Below are 23,363 nucleotides of genomic sequence, written 5' to 3' on the forward strand. Positions count from 1 at the left end.
CAATGCCAGCCGGCTCCAAGACGGACCCACCGCTAGCCAAGACCGAGCCAATCAGCAATGGTGGTAGCGCCTCTGTGATAACATATTTAAGAAGGGGGAAAAAAAACCTGTGCAACTGCAGCCGGAGAGAGGAGTGAGAATATGTGAGAGGAACAACTATGCAGACACCAAGGTCAGTGAAGAAGGAGGGGGAGGAGGTGCTCCAGGCACTGGAGCAGAGATTCCCCTGCAGCCCCTGCAGAAGACCATGGTGAGGCAGGCTGTCCCTGTACAGCCTATGGAAGTTAACGGTGGAGCAGATATCCACCTGCAGCCTGTGGAGGACCCCACACTGGAGCAGATGGATGCACCCGAAGGAGGCTGTGACCCCGTGGAGAGCCCGTGCTGGAGCAGGCTCCTGGCAGGACCTATGGACCCATGGATAGAGGAGCCCACGCTGGAGCAGGTTTGCTGGCAGGACTTGTAACCCTGCGGGGGCCCACACTGGAGCAGTCTGTTGCCGAAGAACTGCACTCCATGGAAGGGGCCCACACTGGAGCAGTTTGTGAAGAACTGCAGCCTGTGGGAAGGACCCACATTGGAGAAGTTCGTGGAGAACTGTCTCCCGTGGGAGGGACCCCACGCTGGAGCAGGGGAAGAGCGTGAGGAGTCCTCCCTCTGAGGAGGAAGGAGTGGTAGAAACAACGTGTGATGAACTGACCGCAATCCCCATTCCCTGTCCCCCTGCGCTGCTCGGGGGGAGGAGGTAGAGAAAATCGGGAGTAAAGTTGAGCCCAGGAAGAAGGGAGGGGTAGGGGAAGGTGTTTTAAAGTTTAGTTTTTATTTCTCATTACCCTACTCTGATTTGATTGGTAATAAATTAAATTATTTTTTCCCAAGTCGAGTCTGTTTTGCCCCTGATGGTAATTACTGAGTGATCTCCCTGTCCTTATCTCGACCCACGAGCCTTTCATTATATTTTCTCTCCCCTGTCCAGCTGAGGAGGGGGAGTGATAGAGTGGCTTTGGTGGGCACCTGGCATCCAGCCAGCGTCAGCGCACCACATCCAGGTATGAACTTGTTTTCTCAGCTCTGAATAGAGGAAATAGAACACAGAGAGTAATTTGGGTTTAGATAAGCTAGTGATCATTTGTCAAAAATGGAAAATTGGTTTAGTAGGGCCAAATCTGGTTGGTCGGAGATTGTTTTTCTCCAACTATAATCTTGTAGAAAAGTTTTCCCCTTCTCTTGTGTGGTAGGGATTATTCAGCACCCAAAAGAGTGTTAGGCTGTTCTTCAGACATGAGCCAAGACTCAGTCACGAGTAATTAATGGTTTGAACAATCTAATACATTTTAATTGAAAAGAGGCAGCTGGAATGCACCTTGCTTAACTGTGTTGGAGACTGGCTTCACAAACAGTGGAGCGAAGTTTATGTCTTGCCAAAGGGAATTTACAACTCTTCTGGCTGTGCAGTCCAGCCTCTTGCCTTGAGTCATTCCTAAAGTGTCCCTAAGCTTTAAAACAAGCCTACTTGTGTGGTAGGTGCTGCTTGAGCAAGACTCCATGTGAAATAAGAGTTTCTTTGAACAATACAATGATCAGATTACACAGCTTTGATAATCAAGACAACCAGATATCAGGTTAAAATGGTAGCGTTTTCTGTCAGGTTTTGTTGTGAGAAAACCTAGTGAAGATTGGATTTGGGAGTTGAAAGGTGTAAAGGTTTTCCAAAGAAAAGTTCTGATTAAACTTAATAGTATAATAAAGCATAGCATGGTTAGAATATGCATAAAAGTACTTTGTGCATGTATAGCTACTGTACAGTAAACACCATAACTACAGTAATATCAGTTTTAAGCCTCAGAACAAGTGCAATTATTTTTATAGTGCTTATGAGTCCATTAAACCATATTTCCTAATGTGGATCTGTCACAAATGGGAGAATTTATTTGGACAAATTGCTCCTTTGATAAAAAACTATTTCAGAAGGGCATTGTAGCTTCATTTGAAATTATTAGATGACCAAACTCCTCTCTTATTTGTCTGCCCTAAACTTGCAGCTACTGGTTCTTGTCTATGCCCTTCAGTACCAGGATTTTCTCATGTAAGTAGCATGAAGTTGCTTTTGCGGTATAATCATGTTCCTGTTGTCTTTTTGGAGAAAGTTTTTTTTTTTTTTCTTGTAAAACCTTTGAATAGATTTGTAGCTTTCTACCTTCTCAAATTTTTAACATTGCTTGGAAAAACCTTGGTAACAAAACCGTATTAAGTGTTTGGTATAGATTTTGTCATTATCCTGTGTAGAGGTAAAATCCTTGACCAGAGGACACCCAGTATTTTCTCTACTCTCAGTACTTTCTTGCTGCAATGTTGCAATGCAGACTCATGTTTTCTTTCATCTATGTTTGTAAATGAGTGGAAAACCAGAAAGGTGCACCTCTGTGCTGTGGAGAAAGTATTTTCAAACACTGAAGGGCAGAGAGGCATCCAGTTCTAAGACCGCTTTTAATTGCTCAACAAAGATGACTTGTTTAACTGTCATGCAGGATTCCAGTGTGATGATCAGAAATAAAGTTTCATAAATGGACATTTTCGAGTGAGCAGTTTCTTTCATGAATATGAAAAAAATCATTATGCTTATTCTATATTTTGTATTGTGTGGGCCTGACCCAAAGAAATTCTTCTGGTTGCTGTGGATTTTGTGCTTTGTGGGTGGAAATGTCTCCTTTGCTTGGTAAAATGCTTCAACGATTATCTTCATATTGGGGGTAAAACTTTTTGCTGGATATCTACCAACAAGAAGAATAAAACTACTGATTAGATACTGCTGTTATAAATGCTTGTTTTGTAAATGATGGCTTAAAAAGGTTGTCTAGCTGGGAAATTCATTATGAAAGGAAAGAAAAATAACAAGAGCCTTTGATTCTCATTGCAAGAAAGATTGTGAAAGAAAGATTTTTCTCCACAGATTAACTACTTCAGTACAATTTCTTATCTGTACTTGGTTGGAATTTGGTCCTATTTAATAGCTATTTAGTAGCTTGTGCAAAACTTGATGCTATTTGCTTGGTCCCTAGCGGCTAATGTGGGAAAAGTTGATTACTTCTGTCTTAACTGACAGGAATTCACACTACTAAAATGTCACTGTAATTGTTAGTAGTTTCTTCCCTCTCTTCTTAAGTACTCCCCCAAAATCCAAATAAGTTCTTAAGATTTTTTTCTTCCTGAGTTTCACAGGCTGGCTGTAATTGAGTGTCATGGTTTAACCCAGCAGGTAGCTAACCACCACACAGCTGTTTGCTCACTCCCCCCACCCAGTGGGATGGGGGAGAGAATCAGAAAAAAGGTGTAACTCATGGGTTGAGATAAAGACAGTTTAATAGGACAGAAAAGGAAGGGAAAATAATAATAATGGTAAAAGAATATACAAAACAAGTGATGCACAATGCAATTGCTCACCACCCACTGACCGATGCCCAGCCAGTTCCCAAGCAGTGGCCACGACCCCCCGGCCAACTTCCCCCAATTTATTTGTTCAGCATGACGTCACATAGTATGGAATATCCCTTTGGCCAGTTTGGGTCAGCTGTCCTGTCTGTGTCCCCTCCCAGATTCTTGTGTACCTCCAGTCTCCTTGCTGGCAGTGTGAGAAGCTGAGAAGTCCTTGACTTCCTTGACTCAGTAAGCACTGCTCAGCAACAACTAAAACATCGTTGTGTTATCAACATTATTCTCATCCTAAATCTAAAACACAGTACTATACCAGCTACTAGGAAGAAAATTAACTCTATCCCAGCCGAAACCAGGACATTGAGGAACCTGTGTCGAGGAATCATAGAATAATTTACATCGGAAGAGACCGCTGGAGGTCATCTGGTCCAACCCCCTGTTCAAAGCAGGGCTGATTTCAAGGTTAGGGCAGGTTACTCAAGGCTGTGACCAGTTGAGTTCTGAGTATATAACCTCTCTGTACAACCTGTTCCAGTGTTTGACTGCTGTCTTAGTGGCTCTCTGTTGGACTTGCTTCAGTGTGTCAACATCATCTTGTAATGGGGAATGCAAAATTGGACATAGTACTCCAGATGCAGTCTCAGAAGTGCCAGATGGACTGCAAGAATCATTTCCGTGGACTGGCCGGCTACACTCTTGCTAATACAGTCCAGTATATGGTTGGCCACCTTCGTCATGAGGGCACACTGCTCCCTTCTGGTATACCTGTCATCCACCAGGACTGCCCCCTGCCCCCCCCCCCCCCCCCCCCCCCCTTTTCTGCAGAGCTACTTCCTAGCCAGTCAGTGCCCAGCCTGTCCTGTTGCATGGGGTTATTCTGTTCCAGGTGCAGGACTTTGCATTCGCTTTTGTTAAGCTTCATGGCAGATAATTTCTCCAGCCTATCAATTCCCTCTGAACAGCAGCCCTACCCTCCAGCCATATTGACTACTGTCCCCAATTTGGTGTCATCTGTGAACTTGCTGAGAGTGCACTCTGTCCCATCATCCAGGTCACTAATAAAGATGTTGAACAGTATTGGCCTCGATATTGATCCCTGAGGGACATCACTAGTAACAGTCTGTCAATTGGACTTTCTACTGCTGATCACAACCCTTTGAGCTTGGTGGTCCAGCCAGTTTTCTTCCTCCTTTCTAGTCCACTTACCCAGTCCATACCTCACCAATTTGGCTACAAGGACACTATGAGAGATCATTTCAAAGGCCTTGCTAAAGTCAAGGTAAGCAATATTCACTGCTCTCCCCTTGTCCACACAACCCGTCATGTCACTGTAGAAAGCTATCATCAGGTTGGTCAAGCACAATTTGCCTTTGGTAAATCCATGCCAGCTGTTCCCAATCACCTTCTTGTCCTTAATATACCTGGACATGGCTTCCAGGAGGATTTGCTACATAACTTTCTCAGGGACTGAGGTGAGGCTAACTGACCTGTAGTTCCCTGGATCCTCCTTATTGTCCTTCTTGAAGATGGGTGTGACCTTTTCCTTTTTCCAGTCATCAGGAACCAATCCAATTGCCGTGACCTTTCAAAGATGGTAGAGTGCGGCCTCGAAACAACATGGGACAGCTCCCTCAGTGCCCTTCAGTACATCCCAGCTGTTTCTATGGGCTTGTGTGTGTGTGTGTGTCCAATTTAAGTGTTCCCTAATTCTTTCTTCCCCTACTGTGGGTAATGCTTCACTCCCCCAGATTCTGCCACTAGGCTAAGGGACCTGTGAGGCCTGAGGGCAGACCTTACCTGTGAAAATGGATTAAAAAAAAAAGGCACTGAGTGCCTGTATTGGGAGCTTTGCAGAAGACATTGTATTCAAGGAGTTAGTGATCTTGAGTACGCCATGTTTGCTCTATTGGGCCTTGTACTTAAGGCTTGAAAAGCCCATAGGTTAGCATGAGTATCTGCTGTAAGGGAATCTGATGGAATGCCCCATGCCGGCCTGTGCTGTGCACTGGTGGGTGTTATCACAGAGATAACATTCCAACTTGTCAGGAGAAGATATATAATTCTGTTTGTTACACAAAATAAAAGGCACCATGGCATGGGAGGGAGCAGGAACTGCTCTATGGACAGGATCTGCACAGCATGCTGTGGGAAAAATCTGTCTGGGGTCTGTCCAATGCTGCATGAAAGCAGGGTTCTTAGCATCTGAAAGGACATAAGATTTACTCGCTATCAGTATTCCTCTTTTTATTCTATCTTATTAAAACGGCTATTTTATTATGCCCTTTGTTGTCAGGCCTTTCTTATTGAGATTGGATTGTAGGTATTTCCTTCCACTTGATGAAAATTAATTCATTAACCTGTTTACCTGCTCTATGAAGTTTGTGGCGCCCTCTGCTGATAGCTTCCTGTACATGGGAAAAATGATTTAAGAGTACCGCTCAGATATGAGTACTTGAGAAATGGCTGTAATAATGAAAAATCTAATGCCTTCACAAATAGCTTAACTCTCTCATAGAAAGGCTATGCATGCTGCTAATCATAACTTCACTTATTAAAACAAATGTAAATATTGAACTGTTTCTTTCTATTCAACAATAAAGGTCTTTCTAGCTAGTTTATTTTATTAAACATAGCAGGAAGAATTTTGTCAAAGCTTTGAATATTTTAAAACTTTATTTTGAAGAAAAAAAATCCTTTTAATTTTGAGGCATTTTATTAATTCCAGCAAAACTTCCTTGCACAAAGTAAGTTTGAACTTATTGTTCTCCTTTTAGGTGGCTGGAGTGAGTGAGGGTCTCAACATCAGTAGTTGGAGGAGCCATGGATCTAAGGAGCATGTGTCCGGAGTGCCAGCTATTGGGGGGATGGGTATGAGTGAATATGGGGCCAGCAATTGGAGTCAGACCAGGGGTGTGTGCACTAGAGCGAGTAGGAGTCTCAGTGCCAGCAACTGGAGTGGGTGAGGGTCTTGGTATCAGCCACTGGGCTGGGACCGTGGGTCATAGGGCCCGTTTGTGTCCTGGGTGCCAGTTACTGGGGAGACCAGGGTGAGTAAAGTGAGTGAGGATCACAGCATCAGCAGCTGAAGTGGGGACAGCAGGTCACAGGGCTCATGTGTCTAGGTGCCAACTACTAGGGGGTTGGAATGTTTGTATTTTACCCTAACCTGCTGTGTGTGTGTGTGTGCATGTGTGTGTGCATGTGTCTGTAATTTGCTAGCAAACTTCAAGCTGGACTAGCCATTAAGTAGGAGGCCCAGGATCTTGGCAGGGGTATCAGACTGGCAAAGGGCCAGTGCCAATATTGGAGGGATCTGAGAGTGTGGGGGTGCCTGTGAGATGAGTGTGTGAGTACATGCACCTGTTTGCTAGCGAGTATCAAACTAGACTAGCTGGCAAGTAGGAGACCCATATAGTGGGTAAGAGGGCTCAGGATCTGGGTGTGGATATTAGATGGACAGAGGGGCCATGCTGATATTTGAGGGATCTCTGAATGTATGTATGCTTGTGAATCTAGAGAGTGAGGGTACATGTGTTTTCACTAGTGAACTTCAATCCTGATCAGCCAGAGAGGAGGAGGGAAACTTGGCTAGCTGTACTTATGTTTTATGTGAGTTCTGGTAGTGTTATATGTGGGTGTTGTTAAAGGCAGCACCCTGTCTGTGGCAGTTTGTGTAGCTGGCCATGTTAGTGTCCTCTGTGAGAGTGTGTGTGCGTGCGCACACATGCATCTCTGGGATACACACTCAGCCTCGTTACTGGTTGAACCCGCAAACAGGAAAGCAGCAGCCACATCCATTGGCTTGAGACAGAGAGACCCCCCGGGCTCGTCTCCAGCAGCCAGGCAGGAGGAATCCTGGAGTCTGCCAGAGGTAGCAGCCTTATAACATCCCTTAACAGTGTTCACCCCTGTTCTGGACTCTCATGAGAGAAGGCTAACTTCTTGTCTTGCATTAAAAAAACATTTGGTACAGATGAGAACTACAGTTTGCCAATCTATCAAGTTACTAAGAGCAGTCCTAGCAGTTTGGGTAGTCCTGTAAATAAAATAAAATAGATGTTAAAATGCTAGCGCTCACTTGGCCCTGAACATGTTTGTATTAAGGGTTAGTAAGTATCCTTGCCCAGTCACCAATAGCTGGTCTAGATAAAAAAAATTGTGTACTTCATTCTTAGCTTTCATAATGCATCATTGTCTTCTTGCATTCAGAGCATGTAGCATATGGTGATATAGGACCAGTTTGGCTTTTTTATTTTCCCCTCTCAAGAAGATAAGCGCCACTCTTTCCTTCCATCTGAATTACAACGTTGCTGTGTTCTCTCCAAGTAATGGGAGATATTTGATAATCCCTTTTAGAAAACATCTTCACTGATCATAAGCTTGTGTTGTGATGTGTTTTCAGAATGCTCTGGTGATAAACCTGTAATTCAGTTTCTTCAACCACAATATAAATGAGGACATTTTTTGCTGAAGGAATGGATTCTGTTGCAGCAGATGTGTCCTCAAGTCCATTCTCCTCTACAGACAAGGGATTTTCTGTTTTCTGTGTGAAGTTTTTTGTTGTTGGTACCAACACAAAGGCATTTAATGCCACTCTACTTTGTTTTCAGTGTGGCAATGTTTAACATTTGTTTGAATTTTCTCTGAATGCAGTAAAAAAAAAGTACCTGAAGGACATGCTGAGAGATTGTTCGGTTGCATTGCATTCTGGTTTTCACCTATTGCTGTCATAAAGTTTCATTGTACCATAGTGTTTATCATTTCCTTAGGCAATATAAAAGTAAAATTAATAATTGCAGGCTATGCCTTTGGTTTTGATGGAGGAAGATAAAGAAACAGTATTCATTGTTTGTCTTTATAACATCTGGATATTTCCTGTTTGGAAAGTGATGGAAAAATATTTTTTCCTTTTATGTTGGAAAATATATGAAGTTTTTGGAGATACGATAGATTTCCATCTGAAATTTTTTTAAAAATTCAGTGAAATGGAGAGCAGATACTTTTAAATAGATTTTGAGAAAAATACTGCTTGCTGTGGATCTTCAAACCCAAATCTTTTTAAAAGACCAATCATTTTCTTCTGTCATTCTCATTTGTGCAGATGTGGTGGGTTGACCCAAGCTAGCAGCTAAGCACCACACAGCCGCTTGCTCACTTCCCCCCACCAGTGGGACAGGAGAGAGAAGAGAAGAGCAAAAGCAAGAAAACTCATGCGTTGAGATAAAGATAATATAATAAGCTAAGGAAAGAGGAAGAAGAAAGAAAAAACAAAAACAAAACCAAAAAAAAGACGATGCAAAGGCAATCACTCACCACCTCCTACAAGTAGACTGATGCCCAGGCAGTCCCTGAGCAATGGCTACTTACCTAAAACCCTCCTCCCCTCCAATTTTATTGCTGCTGCATAATGTTATATGGCATGGAATATCCCTTTGGTCAATTCAGGTCAGCTGTTCTGGTTGCATCCCCTCCAAACTTCTTGCACACCCCAACCTATGCGCTGTGGGGCAGAGTGAGAAACAGAGAAGGCCTTGATACCGTGTAAGCACTGTTCAGCAATAGCTAAAACATTGGTGTGTTATCAACACTGTTTTGGTCACAAATCCAAAACAGCACTGCGCTGCCACAACTCTCTTCCTCCTGAATAAGCTCTGCTACCCGTGATGGGCTCCAAGCTGTCTGTGGATGACACTGTGCATGTTGTGATTGTCAGAGGTGGCTTTGGAGGGACTGCAGGTGCCAGCCAGCTGAAGTCCTGGACAATCCCCTTTGTGCTAGTGGTTAGCACCATACAGGCTGCTATGAAGAAAATTAACTCCATACCAGCCAGACCCAGTATAGCAGATAATTGATTTTTTTGGTCTTTTTGCCACCACATGGTATCAGGACTGCTTGAATTTTGGGCTGTTTTTACTTTTCTGTGGTAAGCTTGTCCTTTCATAGAGAATGTTACATGGGTGTTTCCTGAAGTTCCTTTTTCTACTAATTCTGGCAGGCTTTCCCTTTTTTTCTTTGTCAAAAATGAATGTTTCTTTTTCCTTTGAGTTGTTTTGAATTAATACATGTAGGTAGTGTTAGGTGAGCTTAGTAGGTTAAGATTTCTATGTGGTGGCTGGATTTTAAGGAGTTTTGGATGCTAACTTTCAGATTATTTTTCTGTCTTTTCAGGTCTCTGGATGGCAGACTGAAAAGAAATGCAGTTTTAAGAGGTATGCCTCATATAGCCCAAAATATTCCTGACTAGCATATATGCTAATGATAAAGCCACTCCTTTGAGGAGGGGTCTCTTTGCTTGTCCTCTGTTTCTGTGAGTCTACTCTAATAAGGTTTATTTGCTGGAATCTCTGAAAGCTGCTTCTTCAAACCTGTTTTGTTAGTGGCATAACTTTACTGAAGAGGTCTGTAATATACTGCTCACCCTTCTGGTTGAGAATTTTAACAAGACATTACCTTAGTAGAGAAAGTATAGCATGAATGAGGATACTTGACTGACACGTCTACCCCCTTCCACACTCTCCCGTTGTGGATTTTCTTTAAATTGGGAGTGTACTCCAAATACTTTTGTAGTTTCCTCTACTCCATCCCTTGGTTGAATACTTGGGCTATCAGGCACCGATACTGTTCCTAGCCTCAGTGTGGTATAACATAACATTATTTAGAACCAAAAAGAAGAAATACTAGTCTCTGTTCAAACAATCGTTTTGGCATATTGGCTGGATATTTGGATCTGATTGATTGTTTTTTGTTTTAGTTTTCATGTTCCATCTATTCAGAGGTCTGCCTCTTTTACTCCTCTCCAGTGCTGATATGTTGTGTCTGAATAATTCAGTGCTTTACAGCTGCTAGCAAAAGCACTCTCCTAGAAATTAAATTTGCTACTTCTTCCCTTATCAATTTCAGGATTAATTCAAGAAATTGTAGGGAATCTGTTCCCTTCCTTACAATTTGGAACAGATTTTAGAAAAATAGCCTTTTTCTTGTTCTCACAGAAAGCTAGGTCTCATTCAATCTTTTTAGTACTCTCGTTTTTCTAATTTTTCAAAAGAAAACTTTTCCTTCAGGATTGAATTGGGTCTCTGAAACTTTAGAAGGTCTCCTATTTCTTTAAGGTAGTCACAATGTGGATTTTTGGTTCTGTCTAAAGAATGGTTCCTAGTCAAAAGTACTTCTTTTTTTGGGTTAAAAACAGCTCTTCAGCTCATCACAGAACTGCTCATTTCACTAGCTTCTAAGCTCTGTTTGCAAGGGTCTTTCTTAAAGAGTGATCTAACCCGCAAAGGGCTGATTTCTCACATTTCATGTTTCCTGCTTTCTTTTTCAGTAACTGGGACACAAATTAATTTTAAAGAGGTATCCTCTATCTGAGAAGAGTTTTATCATTTAAAAATTGTGAAATTAGAGTGGAGAGTAGCTTCCTCTCTTCCAATAATGGATTTGAGGGTAGGGGATCATGTTATGATGCTGGTTCTCACTTACTGGCTGGGTTAAGAGTAAGATGTTTCTGATCAAATGCCATTATGCAGTAGATATAAAGAATTTCAGACAGTTATTTACAGTACTTCTCAGTTTGTTTAAGACTTTCTGCTGTAGCAGATTGTTTAAACAAGTAACTGCGTAGCAGAGCTAATGAAGCTTTGTATCATACAGATTTGTCTTGATTGGCTGTGACTGACTTTTTAAACAAGTTATGCTAAGATTTTTCTGTAACTCTCCGCTAATCACTACAAAACAATATTTTGGATAGAGCTTTGGTGGCAGCTGAAGGTTTGCTGTGTTCAGTTGTGGAAAACAGGCATTCAGAAGCTGAGGGTAAAATTGCAAATGTTCAAGTCCTGGTCCCTCCTCCTTGGCTGTTTGCTTTTATTTAAGAACATAAATATCTATGAGATTTCTGCCTGTGAACTTGGCTGCAATCACATGAAAGATTCAGAAGTTCTTGCATCTTGTATGCACTGACTAATCACATAAGCATTGTTACTGAAGGAAGCCAAGCTAAAAACATCTTCAGTTAATATATAGGTGCATATTTCCCATATTAACTCCAGTGCACTCTAGTGAGTTTATAAATCAGTCTCTAATCCAGAAGGCTGAATTTGGAGATTTGATTTATTTATTTTTTTTTAAATTAAGGATAAGAATTTGATGCAGGAAAACTTTAGTCTAGGTAATGCTTTGCAAACATAAACTTATACTCTCTTCTTGTAACTTAAAGCTACAGCTACTTTCATGTCTAATCTTTTTCTGCTAGTTGTAAAAGCAACAAGGTTTAAATGCTGTGATCATGCTATCTTAATTAAGTAGAGTTGATTTCTATGTAATTATGGCCAGATATTGTTTTCCTCAAGTACTCAGTGAAGCTTGAAAACAGCCCAAAGGATAAGAAATTTGTCTTTCATATCACTTGAATAGACCAATGCATGAGGTATTAATATTTGATTCCCTGCTTAATAGGGGTAAACAATGTGATTACATTTGTTTTGCAATTTTAAATAGACTGAGCTTTACATGGGCACTTCCTATTTATTTAGAACAAAATGCATTTAAACTTGAATGCAAGTAAGAATCTGGGCACTAGGTCAGTGGATTATAGAGTCAGGAGGGATGGGATAATTTGTTCCAAATCCATCTCTTGTTTAACAATGGCCATAGGACTTCCCTCAGTTACAAGTATTGTTTGAACTATTGGAAGGCATAATAAGTTGTGTTTGAATGTTACAAGCCACCTTACAACTTATGTATACTGGAAATATGTATTTACTATTCTTTTTCCTTTTTAAATTCAAAATTAGGTTGGATTACCTGCTCTGGAAAAGTTTTCAAATTCACTTTTGGCTTCCTTTTGGACAAGGTGCTTGCTGATTAAGAGGTAGGAAGATAGGATTTTTACAGAGCCTGTTGCCTGCATTCCAAAATGGGGGTGGGGGGTATATTACCTTCTATCTCATACCTTTTTTTAAAAGATAATATTGTAGAAGGAATTAAGAGGAAAGCTTGGATTTGCCTAGAGAATAGGGTTAGTTAAAGCAAGATGTCTAATCTCTGTCTTCCTAGTGCTGGTCCTTATCTGCCACATATCAGGTTAACTACCTGTGCAGAAAATGTCAGTAGTCTGAGAAGAAGAATATTACTTCAAGTGGAATTGTCCAGAGAAATTTAGCTGCTGGTAAACATGCTTTTCACAGTATCATTTAGGTTGGAAGGGACCTCGTGAAATCATCTAGTCCTCAAGCAGGGTCAACTAGAGAAGGTTGCCCAGGACTGTGTCCAGTCGGGTTTTGAATATCTCCAAGGATGGAGACTCCACAACCTCTCTGGGCAATCTGTGCCAGTGTTTGACTACCCTCACAGTAAAAAAAAAAAGTCTTCTGTTCAGTCAGAATTTCACGTGTTTAAATTTGTGCCAATTGCTTCTTGTCTTGTCACTGGGTACTACTGAGAATAGTCTGGCTCCCTCATCTTCATTCTCTCCCATAAGATATTAACACACATTGATAAGATCCCCTTTGAGCCTTCTCTTCTCCAGGCTGAAGAGTCCTTGCTCTCTTGGCCTGTCCTCATATGAAAGATGCTCCAGTCCCTTAATCATCTTAGTAGCTTTGCACTGGACTTGCTCCAGTAAGTCCATATCTTTCTCATACTGAGGAGCCCAGAACTGGACACAGTACTCCAGATGTGACCTCACCGGTGCTGAATAGAGAGGAAGGATCACCTCCCTCAACATGCTGGCAACACTCCTCCTTATGCAGTCCAGTATACTGTTGGCCTTCTTTCCCACAAGAGCGCATTGTTGGCTCATGATCAACTTGTCCACCAGAACCCCAGGGTCCTTCTCTGCAGAGCTACTTTCTAGCCAGTTGGCCCCCAGCGTGTAGTGGTGCCTGGGGTTATTCTTAACTAGGGGCAGGACTTGACATTTCCCCTTGCTGAACTTCATGAGGTTCCTCTCTGCCCAGTTCTCCAGCCTGTCAAGGTCCCTCTGAATGGCAGCACAACCCTCTGGCATTTTATCCACTCCTCCCAGTTTTGTATTGTCTGTGAACTTACTGAGGGTGTCCCAGCATCTAGGTCATTAATGAAGATGTTAAACAGTATTTGCTCCAGTATTAACCCCCTGGCCAGTATTAACCCACTTCTGACTTGCCTCCAACTGAACTTTGTGCCACTGCACACAATCCTTGCCATTCACAACCCTGGCCATTCAGCCAGTTTTCAGTCCACCTCACTGTCCACTTATCTAATCTGTACTTTGTCAGCTCGTCTATGATGATATTATGTGAGACAGTGTCAGAAGCTTTACTAAAGTCAAGGTAAACAACATCCACTGCTCTCATCCACCAAGCTAGTCACCTCATTGTAGAAGGCTATCAATCAGGTTGGTTAAGCATTATTTCTCCTTTGTAAATCCACGCTGACTACTCCTGATCATCTTCTTGTCCTTCATGTGTCTGGAAACAGTTTCCAGGTGGATTTTCTCCATCACCTTCACAGAGACTGAGGTAAGGCTGACTGGCCTGTAGTTCCCTGGATCTTCCTTCTTGCCCTTCTTGAAGCTAGGAGTGACATTTGCTCTCTTCCAGTCCTCAGGAACCTCTCCCAATTACCATGACCATTCAAAGATAATCGAGAGTGGCCTCACCATGACATCAGTCAGCTCCCTCAGCACTTGTGGATGCAACCCATCAAGCCCCATGGATTTATGTATGTCCAGTTTATTTAAGTGCTCCCTAAACTGGTCCTCCTCCACAGAGGGTAAATCTTCCTTACTCCACACTTTCCCTCTGGTCTCAGGGGCTTGGGATTCCTGAAGGCCAGTCTTGTCAGTAAAGACTGAGGCAAAGAATGCATTGAGTACCTTGGCCTTTTCCATGTCCCTTGTCACCAGTTCCCCTGCTCCATTCAACAGCTGGCCCACATTTTTCCTAGTCTTCCTTTTGCTGTTTATGTACTTGTAGAATCCTTTCTTGTTGCCCTTCACACCCCTTGCCAGATTCAGCTCCAAGTTGGCCTTGGCTTTTCTAATCCCATCTCTGCAAGATCAGACAGCATCTCTTGTTACGAGTGAAAAGCAGGTGTGGATCCCTCAGGGATGAGGCACAACACACAAGTGAAAGCTTTTATCTTTAATGAAAGCATAGTGTTACCACGGTGGGAGACCCAGCACACTGACACGAATCAAATAGGGACCCAATGCAGTGGAACCCTGCTTGGGAGCGAAGCTCAAGGGAAAGCACCGCAGGGGTGGATAATAAAACTTTCGCTGATTAGCATATCATACATGTGCAATGTCCTGTTTTACTCATTAGCGAACTCACTGATGTAATGCAGGTGCTGTTGTCCGAATTCCGAGATCCACAGCTGGCCTTCATGTTGGCACCCGTGCAAGGGTATGTGCAGATGGGGGGGAAGCAAACTATCCCAGGTTACCGTAACAACAAGATAAGATGTGCTTGGGACTCTACATACTTGGATGGGGGAGGCAAACTACCTGGGTTACTGTAACAAAGTCTTCTTGCGCCCTACAATCTCTATACTCGTCCTGAGTACCCTGCCCCTGCTTCTACCTCTTGTACATTTCCTTTTTATGTCTGAGTTCAGTCAGGAGTTCCTTGCTCATCCATGCAGGCCTCCTGCCACCTTTCCTTGCTTTCCTACTTGTTGGAATGGACCTTTCTTGAGTTTGGAGAATGTAATCCTTGAATATAAACCAGCTCTCCTGGACCCCTCTTCTCTCCAGGGCCATATCCCATGGTATTCTTCCAAGCAGATCTCTGAAGTGCTTGAAGTCTGCTTTTATTCCACTCTTTGTAATAGATGTGAATGCTGGGTTAATTTAGGTCTTTGAGACTGTTAGCTAGGCACTAAAGACAGATGCTGAAACTTTTTAAAGACTATTGAAACTGTCTGAACATAAATCTGTCTTGATGCTGTTATAGGAACCCATCAGTAGAAGGATTAGCTATTTTGTATAGTTGATTGATAATCACAAAACTAATAATATTTCACATGGAATTTCTAAAATATTTAGACAAATGTAAAATCTTAGACTTCAATAAATGTTGAATTCACTGTTGGTAACATAGAAATAACTTTCAGCAAACATCAACACAAGTCTGGGAGTATATTCATAATTGTGTAAGTGAAATTAAGATTGCACAAGTCTTATGAGGAGCGGCTGAGGGAGCTGGGGCTGTTTAGTCTGGAGAAGAGGAGGCTGAGGGGAGACCTTATCGCTCTCTACAACTACCTGAAAGGAGGCTGTAGCGAGGTGGGGGTCGGTCTCTTCTCCCAAGTAACAAGTGATAGGACGAGAGGAAATGGCCTCAAGTTGTGCCAGGGGAGGTTTAGATTGGATATTAGGAAAAACTTCTTCACTGAAAGGGTAGTCAGGCATTGGAACAGGCTGCCCAGGGAAGTGGTTGAGTCTCCATCCCTGGAGGTATTTAAAAGACGGATAGATGTGGTGCTTAGGGACATGGTTTAGTGGTCGACTTGGCAGTGCTAGGTTAATGGTTGGACTCGATGATCTTAAGGGTCTTTTCCAACCTAAACAAATCTATGATTCTATGATTCTGTGGTTCTATATGGTATGGAATATCCCTTTGTTCAGTTGGGGTCAGCTGTCTTGGCTATGTCCTCTCCCAACCTCTTGCCCACCCCCAACCTACTCCCTGTGTATGTGTGTGTGAGGGGGGGGAAGAGAGAAAGTCTTGATGCTGTGCAGGCACTGTTTAGCAATAGTCAAAACACTGGTGTGTTATCAACACTGTTTTAGCTACAAATACAAAACACAGCACCATGCAGGCTGCTATGAAGAAAGTTAGTTAACTCCATCTCAGTACAATTAATTAGGATTAAAAATCAGTTAATGGGAGATGATCTAATTCAGTTTGTAATATGCACTTTCCTCTTATGTGATACAGAACAGATCTGAGAAATTCCTAAATACATTTTTCCTAAGGATTTATTAATTGTTTGCTCTTCTTAATTTTAATTTCTCATTTAAGGTGGTAATTTGAGTCCTCTCATTTCTTCTTTATGTATCTCAGGAGTTGTACTGGGTTTATGTGGCAAGGTTTTGGTAGTAGAGGGGCTACAGGGGTGGCCTCTGTGAGAAGAGATCGGGAACTGCCCCCGTGTTGGACGGAGAAAGTTTCAGATGGCTCCAAAACAGACCCACCACTGGCCAAAGCTGAGCCAGTCAGTGAAGCTGGTGGTGCCTCTGTGATAAAATATTTAAGAAGGGGTAAAAAATGCTGCACAGCAGCTGTGAGGGAGAGGAGTGAGAAAAATGTGAGAGAAATAACCCTGCAGACACCAAGGCCAGAGAAGAAGGAGGGGGAGGAGGTGCTCCAGGTGCTGGAGCAGAGATTCCCCTGCAGCCTGTGGAGGACCCCACACTGGAGCAGGCTCCTGGCAGGAACTGTGGCCCGTGGGGGTCCCACACGAGAGCAAGGGAAGAGCATGAGTAGAAAGAAGTGGCAGAGATGAAGCGTTATGAACTGACTGCAACCCCCATTCTCCATCCCCCTGCGCTGCTCAGGACAGCGGGGGGGAGGAGGTAGAACTGGGAAAAAGGGGGGATGGGAGAAAAGTGGTTTTAGTTTTGTTCTTATTTCTCACTATCCTACTCTGTTATTAACTGGCAATAAATTAAATTAATTTCCCCAAGTCAAGTCTGTTTTGCCTGTGATGGTAATTGCTGAGTAATCTCCCTGTCCTTATCTCAACCCAGGAGCTTTTTCCGTCGTATTTTCTCCCCCTGTCCTGTTGAGGAGGAGGAGTAAGAGAGCAGCTTCGTGGGCACCTGGCAGCTAGCCAAGGTCAACCCACCACAGTACTTTGTAGGTTTTTTTAATAATTGTTTTCTCTTTTCCTCTCTAAACAAAACATCTCAACTCAAATGGGAATCGCCTCATGCTTGGCTCAGAACTTCCTATTTCAAATGTTACTTTAAAGAGAATGATAACTTAAGAGTATTTTGAATGATAAATCAATGTGCACTTTGCAGATAAAAAAAGCACGTTGGGAAGCACATCAGTTTGTTTCCAAGTCTAGATCAGTCAGTGTCTCTAGTCTAATCAAACTGTCATCTTCATAATGTACCATTTTGCTGCTAGCTTCTTCTTGTCTTTCTAAATAGTTACAAGTATATCTGGCATTGCTTCTTCTAATATAGCATTTTAAGGCATTTCACTGTTATGGCTTAGCTGTCTTTAAAAATGCTGATGTATCCCAATTCTTTGACCCTTCTGTGAGCAAAGGACAACATGTAGCTTGAGTTGTGTATGGCTCAAGCCCACAAGATGCAGGCTAAACTGAAATCTGATGTTGAGAACTTATGAACCTTCAAAATTTCATTGCCTGTCAGAGATTCATCTTGTGCTGGAACTTGTATGTCAGGACCTCTGCATGTGTAGTGAATCTGTTCTCTTAACAGCTGCATGTTGACAGTATGGGTCAGGCCTTCTGGAGAAACCTCTTATTGCGGCTTGCATCTTATTTTGAAGTTGAAGTGACTGGAAAAAGTTGCCTCTGTACCTCTACTTCCTGCTAATAGATTCCAGTGTCTGTTCTTTAAACAACTACTGAGTTTTCTGGTGTGCTTCTTGCAAGTTCTGTAAAACTGTAACCAGGTTTATTTGCTGCTTAGGTGTAATTAGGGAATTCTACTAGATGTATACTTTTCCTTTACCAAAAAATATCTGATTTTTATTTCCCATTCATTACATGGATGTTTGTCTAGATGTGTGTATTATCTTTGCTATCCTCTGTTTCTCTGACAAAAATGGCTTTAATTAGGCTACCTATTTTGTAGCATATTTTTTTTCTTTATTCTGTAGTTATTTTGCATCTTATTATATTTTGTCCTACCTGAGCTCTTACTGGTTGATGCCTCGTTTGGCATTGCTTGAATACACTATAGTGGGGGGGAAAATATCCAATGTTCTCCAGAGGAGAAATTATTTCTTTATTTCAGTTTTTACCATATCTTTAGCTTCTCATCATGGTTAATGCTTGGATTCACTCCTTGGTAATCCATGCACACCCATAGTTTTGGCTGAATAACTAGAGTTATATTTAAATTTTGTGCCTGGGTGTTTGCCATTTTAGGTATACTTTTAGCCTTCCTAACTATTTTTACCTATTAAAAATTATGCTTTCCATTGCCTTCAGAAGGGTTCACTCCCTATTTGGCTAGTGGTTCAAACAACAGTTTAAGCCATCTCCTAAATATTTCTGAAGAATGGCCATAAATAGCTGTTCTCCTGTGCTATAGAAATGTGTGTAGTTCATACAGTTTTTTAAATTGGAGATCTCATTTACTATATTGAAACTGCTAAATATGTGGCTGCTCTTCAGTTGCATGGAAACCTAGCTATAAAATAAGGTTTAGAAAAGAAGTAATCGAGTTCCCTGGTATAGGTTCTGATCTGTCTGATATACTGTGTAAACAAATCATGTTTTCATTCTTCTGTGACAGCTAGTTACTAGGTTAATGAAATGTCAAACACCATAAAACAAATTTGGGTTCTGTATCTTTTACTACTTAGCCCTAAGACCTAGAAGTCTTCAGTTACTCTTATATATCACACAGTGTAGATTTTACAGTGCTTGAGAGAAAACGCACTTCAGTAGTTTATAACGGAATAATTTTTCAATGCTGATATCTTTCACATTAGTTTGAAAGTTTAGCTTCTGATATACTCTTTATATGTTTATATGTTCTTTATGCTTAGTTTACCACTTAGTCTATTTACCTTAATCCTTTTCTATGTTTAACAAACTTGGGGTTCAGGCTACCATCTTGTCATATTCCTGTCTGAAGCTTTGCATACTGTGAAAAATGTTTCACTATTCAAATTCTGAAATGTATTCCAAAACAAACTGTTAAAAAAAGTATTTGTGAGCCATGCCTACTCAGTCAGTTTACTGGAGAGCAAGGTTATCTGGTAACAGAGTGTAATCTGCGGTATGGGAACCAAATGTAACAGACTGTAAACCAGTTCAATCTCCTGTTTCAATTAAATCTAATGCTGTCATGCTACCAGTGCAATTTTTATTTTGATATATATGTATAAGCAGGAGGTTTCTTTATCATATTTAAAACTGCCCACATAAGGGTTTTTTGGGGGATCAGAATGTATCTGCTTCCTGGGTAACTTGTCCTCTCTTGTATTTTTTATTTTTGTATTGGGTTTGCACAACGAGGTTTTGGTAGCAGGGGGGCCTACAGGGGTGGCTTCTGTGAGAAGCTGCTGGAAGCTTCCCCTATGTCCAAGAGAGCCAATGCCAGCCGGCTCCAAGACGGACCTGCTGCTGGCCAAGGCCAAGCCAATCAGCAATGGTGGTAGTGCCTCTGTGATAACATATTTAAGAAGGGGGGGGGGGGGGGGGAATGCACAACTGCAGCCAGAGAGAGGAGTGAGAATATGTGAGAGGAACAACTCTGCAGACACCAAGGTCAGTGAAGAAGGAGGGGGAGGAGGTGCTCCAGGCGCAGGAGCAGAGATTCCCCTGCAGCCCCTGGTGAAGCCCATGGTGAGGCAGGCTGTCCCCCTGCAGCCCATGGACGTTAACAGTGGAGCAGATATCCACCTGCAGCCCGTGGATGCTGGAGCAGGTGATACGCCCAAAGGAGGCTCTGACTCTGTGGGAAGCCCATGCTGAAGCAGGCTCCTGGCAGGACCTGTGGACCCATGAGAGAGGAGCCCATGCTGAAGCAGGCTCCTGGCAGGACCTGTGGACCCATGAGAGAGGAGCCCATGCTGAAGCAGGCTCCTGGCAGGACCTGTGGACCCATGAGAGAGGAGCCCACGCTGGAGCAGGTTTGCTGGCAGGACTTGTGACCCCATGGGGGACCCATACTGGAGCAGTCCGTTCCTGAAGGACTGCACCCTGTGGAAGGGGCCCACACTGGAGCAGTTCGTGAAGAACTGCAGCCCGTGGGAAGGACCCACATTGGAGAAGTTCGTGGAGAACTGTCTCCCATGGGAGGGACCCCACGCTGGAGCAGGGGAAGAGTGTAAGGAGGAAGGAGTGGCAGACACAACATGTGATGAACTGACCGCAATCCCCATTCCCCGTCCCTCTGCGCTGCTCGGGGGGAGGAGGCAGAGAAATTGGGAGTAAAGTTAAGCCCTGGAAGAAGGGAGGGGTTGGGGGAAGGTGTTTTAAGATTTGATTTTATTTCTCATTATCCTACTCTGATTTGATTGGTAATAATTTAAACTAATTTCCTGAAGTCGAGTCTGTTTTGCCCCTGATGGTAATTACTGAGTGATCTCCCTGTCCTTATCTCGACCCACGAGCCTTTCATTATATTTTCTCTCCCCTGTCCAGCTGAGGAGGGGGAGTGATAGAGTGGCTTTGGTGGGCACCTGGCATCCAGCCAGGGTCAACCCACCACAATTTTAAACAAAAGGAATGAAAAATATTGTATATATTCTGAGGATAAACAGGACATAAATCTAAGTATTCAGTTGCAATTAGGGGGAGGGAAAGTTTAGGAAACTTGAATCTTAATCCTTGGCTGTATATTTATGAGAATTATATGTTTGAGAGGTAAAGGTTACTTAGTTTCCTAGCACAGTTTGAAGTGACTTTTTATTTTTTTTAAAATTTTTGTTACTCTTCTTTTTGAGATTTCATATAGATAGATAATATATATTTAAAAGATACCAGTATATTCGTTATTTAAAGCATGCATTTTGTAGTCTGATTCTGTTTACTCTAGAGGTGATGGGCAATGTTGCAAAAAAAAAAAAAAGCGCTATTTAATTTTTAAATTCTGAATGCCTTTCTTTTAATGGTGGTTGTAGCATCCTTTAATTTGAAAGTGGGGTGGGAAAGCTCTGTATTTCTTAGTACAACAGGGTGTAGCTCTACTGATGGGACAAGAAGTTTAGTTTGTAATGTTTTCTTTATTAATTTGATTTTTAATGTTTAAGAAACCTGGTTTATTTTACTTTTCAGCTCCCTTTTTCAGATACGGATTCAAAATCATGCTCTAACCGTAAGGAGATGTGAGGCTGACACAGTGTGGTTAACCCAAATTTGTCAAATCAGACCTATTCCTTTTGATTTTGCACTTTTTGCCAATTACAGGAGGATCATCTCTCTTCACTTTCAGATGTCTTAATTACTAGCTTGACTGAAATTACTTAGATGAGTAAAATAGGATTTGGTCTTAAACCTGCATCCCTTGATGTATTGGATATAAGTGGCAAGGGGGGTGGGCTGCAGGGGTGTGGCCTCTGTGGGAAGAGGTCAGGGACTGCCCTGTGGTGGACATAGCTGGCTTGGCAATGGACCCACCACAGGCCAAAGCTGAGCCCATCAGCAAAGTTTGTGGCACCTCTGTGAAAACATATTTAAGAAAGGGCAGAAAACACTGGACAGAGAGAGGAGGAGGGAACAAAAAGAGTGAGAAATAACAGAGGCAACACCAAGGTCAGAGAAAGGAGGAGGTGCTCCATGATGCTGGAGCAGATATTCCCTGCAGCCACTCTGAAACCCTGACATGTAAAATAGTGTAGATTTCAATTATTTCACCATTCATTTTTATCATCTTTTAAAAGTTTAGTACTCATTCAAAATATATGCATAAGTATACAAGAGCCTGAAGCTATCTACGTAAGCATATCTTTAAGGTGAATTATAGTTACTCATTTATTCCAAAACTACTTTTACATCATCAGTACATCTGAGTTGCTATGTAATGTGTGGGTGATTTTTTTTTTTTACAGATACCAAAGATGATGACTAGAAAGATTAAGCTTTGGGACATTAATGCCCATATAACCTGTCATTTATGCAATGGATACCTGATTGATGCCACCACTGTAACAGAATGCTTACATACTTGTAAGTAGGAATATAATGCTATGAGTAAGCTAAAATCGTTTTTTTACTTGATGTGCTAGATGTTTTAACAGTTTTAGTTGAAGTTTAAAGTTTTACTGTGTATCAGCCAGAATAATGCAAGCTTTGCTATGCACATATTTTTTCAGCAAAAATATATTGTTTTGTGAGACAAATAAGGAAAACAAACTTGAAACCATATATAGTAAATGGTAATATATATGTTTAGGAATGTAGCTTTTCTGCTGAATATTAGAAGAAATGTGGCATGCTTTACAGGGATGATATGATGTTTCAGATTTGCCAGAGATATTGTTTTCCACTACATTTGATTTCTAGATGCTGTTCTTCAGCTTTAATATATTTGCTTTTCTTGTTTTTCTTCCCATTCCTTTTTTTTACCTCATTCTTGAGTCCCTTCTCCGTGTGCTCCAAATCTCAAGTTCCTTGGTGTTCTGTTTGGAGTAAAGCATTTAGAACCCTAATCCAGGCTTTTACTTTGTTTTGTCCCAAATTCTGTAATGCTGCCATTAACTATTAAAATTGGTCTTGCTAGAGGGTCACTTTTTCATTGTTCTAAAATGTATTTATTTATTTATTTATTTGCAACCCTGAAACATGCACTGCAAGCAGGTGTGCTCAGTTCACATAGGCCATGACATTTCTCAGGAATGCATTTTTAGAGCAAACCTATGGGGTGTCTTGTGGAATGTCCCTTATTATAAATTTATGTTTTCAGAAAGTTTGGTTGCTTTTGGTTTCATCCTTAGACTTATGGTATTAATTCTGAGGGGAGACATAGCCTCATATTATGGGTGGAAGGGTGGGGAGCAACTTTTTAAAGAAAGAACAGCTATAGGGAAAGTGAGTTTTCCCAATTTGTTTCTTCATTTGTACCTTTTTAGTTTGTCTGTGACAAACTGAGCTGACCTGTGCTGAGTTTAGTTTAGGAGGGGTTGGTATCTCCTTATTCAAAACTGGAGGATCTGCTCATGACAAGTGAGAAGTTGGTGGTTTTAGAAGATGGGTTTGGTGCTTTTGTTTATTTGGTTCAAACAGGTTATGGCCTC

The 23,363-nt window shown here is 41.9% G+C and overlaps 1 protein-coding gene across 1 annotated transcript in view; it reads left to right on the top strand.

The window, feature by feature from the left end:
- LOC309601520 (polycomb group RING finger protein 3-like) overlaps positions 1-23,363 on the top strand; it is a gene marked incomplete at its 3' end in the record, with an annotated part of 108,820 nt that overhangs the window by 45,277 nt on the left and 40,180 nt on the right. Inside the window, exons 2-4 of the mRNA XM_082334562.1 lie at positions 9,601-9,641; positions 12,222-12,298; positions 22,179-22,296. Of these exons, the coding sequence (XP_082190688.1) occupies positions 22,188-22,296 (109 nt within the window). The 5' untranslated portion in view covers positions 9,601-9,641; positions 12,222-12,298; positions 22,179-22,187. The remainder of the gene's footprint in view (positions 1-9,600; positions 9,642-12,221; positions 12,299-22,178; positions 22,297-23,363) is intronic.

Source organism: Platalea leucorodia (genome assembly GCF_965183815.1).
Source record: "Platalea leucorodia genome assembly, chromosome: W".
Lineage (NCBI taxonomy): Eukaryota > Metazoa > Chordata > Aves > Pelecaniformes > Threskiornithidae > Platalea > Platalea leucorodia.